Below are 3,733 nucleotides of genomic sequence, written 5' to 3'. Positions count from 1 at the left end.
CATAAAAAATAAAATAAAAGTATACATATATAGTAATGCAAAAAATTGTTCAGAAAAATAAAAAATCATACTTTATGACATTTAAAAATAGAAAAAATTCCACTTCCCTCTCCTGCGAGATGTTAAAATGACACTCCCCCTTCTATTTTATAAATGTACATTTTCCTCCCTTCTAATTTTTAAAAAACCTCATCTTTAATTAATTTTAAACTTTTTGTATTAACTAATGTTAACTTTATCCATTTTTTAAGAAAAAAATTATTTTAAAAAAAATACTCATTAGCAAAAATTTTATTTTTTATCGTTAAATTTTTTTATCAAATTTGATAAAATATAATTTAATCAATAAAAAATAATTTATTAAAGAGTATTTTGGTAAGCAAAATTTAATGATAAAAAATAAAATTTTTGTTAATGAGTATTTTTTAAAAAAATAATTTATTTTTTCTTAAAAAATGGATAAAGTTAATATTAGTTAACACAAAAAAATTAAAATGAATTAAAGATGAGGTTTTTTAAAAGTTAGAAGAGAGAAGAATATACATTTATAAAATAGAAGGGAGGGGAGTGTCATTTTAGCATCTTGCAGGGAAGGTGAGTGAAATTTTCTCTTAAAAATAATACTTACACACAAAATATCAATCATTAACTCAATCATTATATATTTATATTTAAATATATATGACATTTAATTTATTTTTAATGTATATTTTAATATATATGTAATGCATGTTGTTCAGATTTGTGATATATTTAATGTGTGTTATTCAGATAGTGGTGTGGGTGGGAATCCCATCTTTGTTAGAGAAAGGGTCAGTGACATTGGTGATGACAGTGTTGCTGATAATGTTTCTGTTGCAATACCTTCCCAAAATATATCACGCAGTTTGCCATCTTCGAAGAATGCAGAACCTCTCTGGCCACATTTTTGGAACCGTTTGGTGGGGTATTGCTCTTAACATGATTGCCTATTTTGTCGCCTCTCATGTAAGTTTCTTCACAGATCCATATACCTCTCCCTACATTCACATGCATCAACCATCATTTATTCAACTCCATAAATTTTATTTTAATTAATTTATTAGGACCATCAAAACGGGTTAAATCTATCGAACCAATCCGTTTACCCATTTAAATAGGCAGATTTTGCCTCTAAAATTAAACCTATTTAAATTTTGGACTAAACGGGATGAGTCCGATTAACCAAAAAATATGACCGGTTAAACGGGTGGTCCAGTTATTTTTTTCTTGCATTTTTTCTAAAAAAAATAGCACTTTTAGCCAATAGTTCTCTCGATCCGACCTGAAAATTCGATCCATCAACTAAAAAAACTTATTTTTTAAAGTTTTTTTTATCTAAAAGTAATATTTTTTGTCAATATTTTTCAAAAAATAAAATAAAAAGATAAACAAATTAATCCATCGGGCTGGCCATAAACAGTCCAAGTTGAAAAATTATGACCCGCAAATAAAACGGACTTAATGGGCCAGTCTTAAATAGCCCATACTAACCCGTTTGACAACCCTATAATTTACCCTTTTTATAATATATGAGTAAACAAGCTACAAATTAAATGCCTCTCAATAATAAACAATTTTTATTCCTCTAGAAATTTTAAAAAAATATTTTTGTCAGATATATTAATTTATTCATTACATTTATCAAATTTTTAATATTTTTGTTGATGAATATGTCCTAGTATAATTTATAATATAAGATGATTAAATTAAAAAAAATATCATTATAAGGTAAAATAATCTTTTTTTAAAACGATAGAAAAATCAATCTATTTGATGATGATAATTTTTGAAAACTTCTAGAATAATAAAATTTTGTTAACAATTAAAATATCTAGTCTGAAAAAAAAATCTTAATTTTTTTTGGGATAAAGTATTAAATTAATCCCTTACGGCCTAATCCTGTTTTAATCCTTAAGATTTAAAGTGTTTTATTTGAATCTAAAAAAATTTTATTTAAATTCAATGCACAAAATCAGCAGCAGATGTATCACCGCGAGCCACTAGCCTTGGTTTGAGCACATGGAGAATATCTTTGAGAACTCGCTTTTTGCAGAAAAGTTTGCCGATACCGACGATGACAAGGTCATCGTCACCTCTACTGCGGAGAATTTTCCTTGACAACCCAAAAATTTGGTTATATAAGTTTTTCATGTTTGAAAACTAAATTTTGTTAATTATTTAACATTTACTTTACGGTAGTATTATATTAAAACTAAATAAATTTTTTTTGTTTAAATATGATACTTTAAACTTTAAAGACTAAAATAGAATTAGACCAAAACGTATAGTCTTATTTTAAAATTATATTGTATTATTGATGAGTTACTTATACGAGTGAGTGATATAGACAAAATGAATTTACAGGCAGCAGGGGCATGTTGGTACTTGTTAGGAATCCAGAGAGCAGCAAAGTGCCTGAAAGAACAGTGTGCAAGAACAGATGGTTGTGGATCAAGGATTCTTTCATGCAAAGATGCAATATACTATGGAAGCACAAGAAGCTTGGTTAGTGACAGAGCAAGGTTGGCTTGGGCAGGGAACAGGGAAGCAAGGTCCATTTGCTTAGATGGGTCTGACAAGTATAACTATGGAGCTTATAAGTGGACTGTTCAACTTGTCACCAATGATAATCGATTGGAAAAGATACTTTTCCCTATCTTCTGGGGCCTAATGACTCTCAGGTACATTCAATACTTGATTTTGCATGATGATGATTGATGACTAAAATATTATACTTTTGAGCTTATTTGGTTTTGTCCTTTCTATAATTATTCATTGGCTCATTGATTCTGTGCTGCGTGGTGAAGCCTGAGAATTATTATGTTTTATGTAGATTCATTGCCTAGAATGTCTCGAGAATATTTGGACCCTCTTATTTTGCACGAAATTTTCATGTAGTACAATGATGATATAATCTCACTAAGATCCTAGCTAGTTATTAGTTTTAGGTGAAAACTCAGGTGAAGTCGACTTCACGTGAAGTTGATATTTGAAAGCCGTTGGATGAAAATTTAGTCAAATCAGTCAAATCATCTAACGGCTCTCAGGTATTAACTTCACGTGAAGTGACTTCACCTGAGTTTCCACCTTAGTTTTATTCTCTATTTAGTACGTACATACCTTTTGCATTGCTTTTGATGAAAATCTTTCCTCTGCTTTAATTTGTAAGGTTCTTAAATATATTCATCTTGATATATGTTTCGGAATTAAAATTTTAAAAACAAGGCAAGAAACAAGAAATGTTGTATTGGGTATAATAAAAAGTACTAAATGGGTCAAAGGCAGAAACTAGATAAGGCATGTTGTGCACATATATGGTGCACAGCATTGCTATTTCTTCTGTTTGACTGTTTCTTCTGGACTGTTATTGTACTTGCTTGATTGCTTCATAGTTCCTCAATCTTTGTCCTTTTTTTTTTCCAGCACTTTTGGTAACCTAGAGAGCACAACAGAATGGCTAGAAGTAGTTTTTAACATCATTGTCTTGACCAGTGGTCTTCTTCTTGTCACCATGTTAATTGGAAACATCAAGGTAAATAAAACACATTTAACATTGCCACAGTCATCCATATGATATGAAACTTCTATTTATTTTTTTCTGAGTAGATGATCAAATTCATTTCACTCATTTTTTAAATTTGTTTCTGGAAGATTTTTTTATTTAAATTTTTTCTTAAAATTTTTTTAATTAATCATGTTAATGTTTCTACTA

General features: G+C 28.8%; 1 protein-coding gene across 1 annotated transcript in view; it reads left to right on the top strand.

Moving 5' to 3' along the window:
• LOC107630101 (cyclic nucleotide-gated ion channel 4) overlaps positions 1–3,733 on the top strand; it is a 26,884-nt gene that overhangs the window by 20,367 nt on the left and 2,784 nt on the right. The window contains exons 2-4 of the mRNA XM_016333142.2: positions 772–987; positions 2,386–2,702; positions 3,445–3,553. Coding sequence (XP_016188628.1) covers positions 772–987; positions 2,386–2,702; positions 3,445–3,553 — 642 coding nt within the window. The remainder of the gene's footprint in view (positions 1–771; positions 988–2,385; positions 2,703–3,444; positions 3,554–3,733) is intronic.

Source organism: Arachis ipaensis, chromosome B03 (genome assembly GCF_000816755.2).
Source record: "Arachis ipaensis cultivar K30076 chromosome B03, Araip1.1, whole genome shotgun sequence".
NCBI lineage: Eukaryota > Viridiplantae > Streptophyta > Magnoliopsida > Fabales > Fabaceae > Arachis > Arachis ipaensis.
The sequence above is the reverse complement of the archived record's forward strand: the minus strand, read 5'-3'. Positions and strand labels throughout refer to the sequence as shown.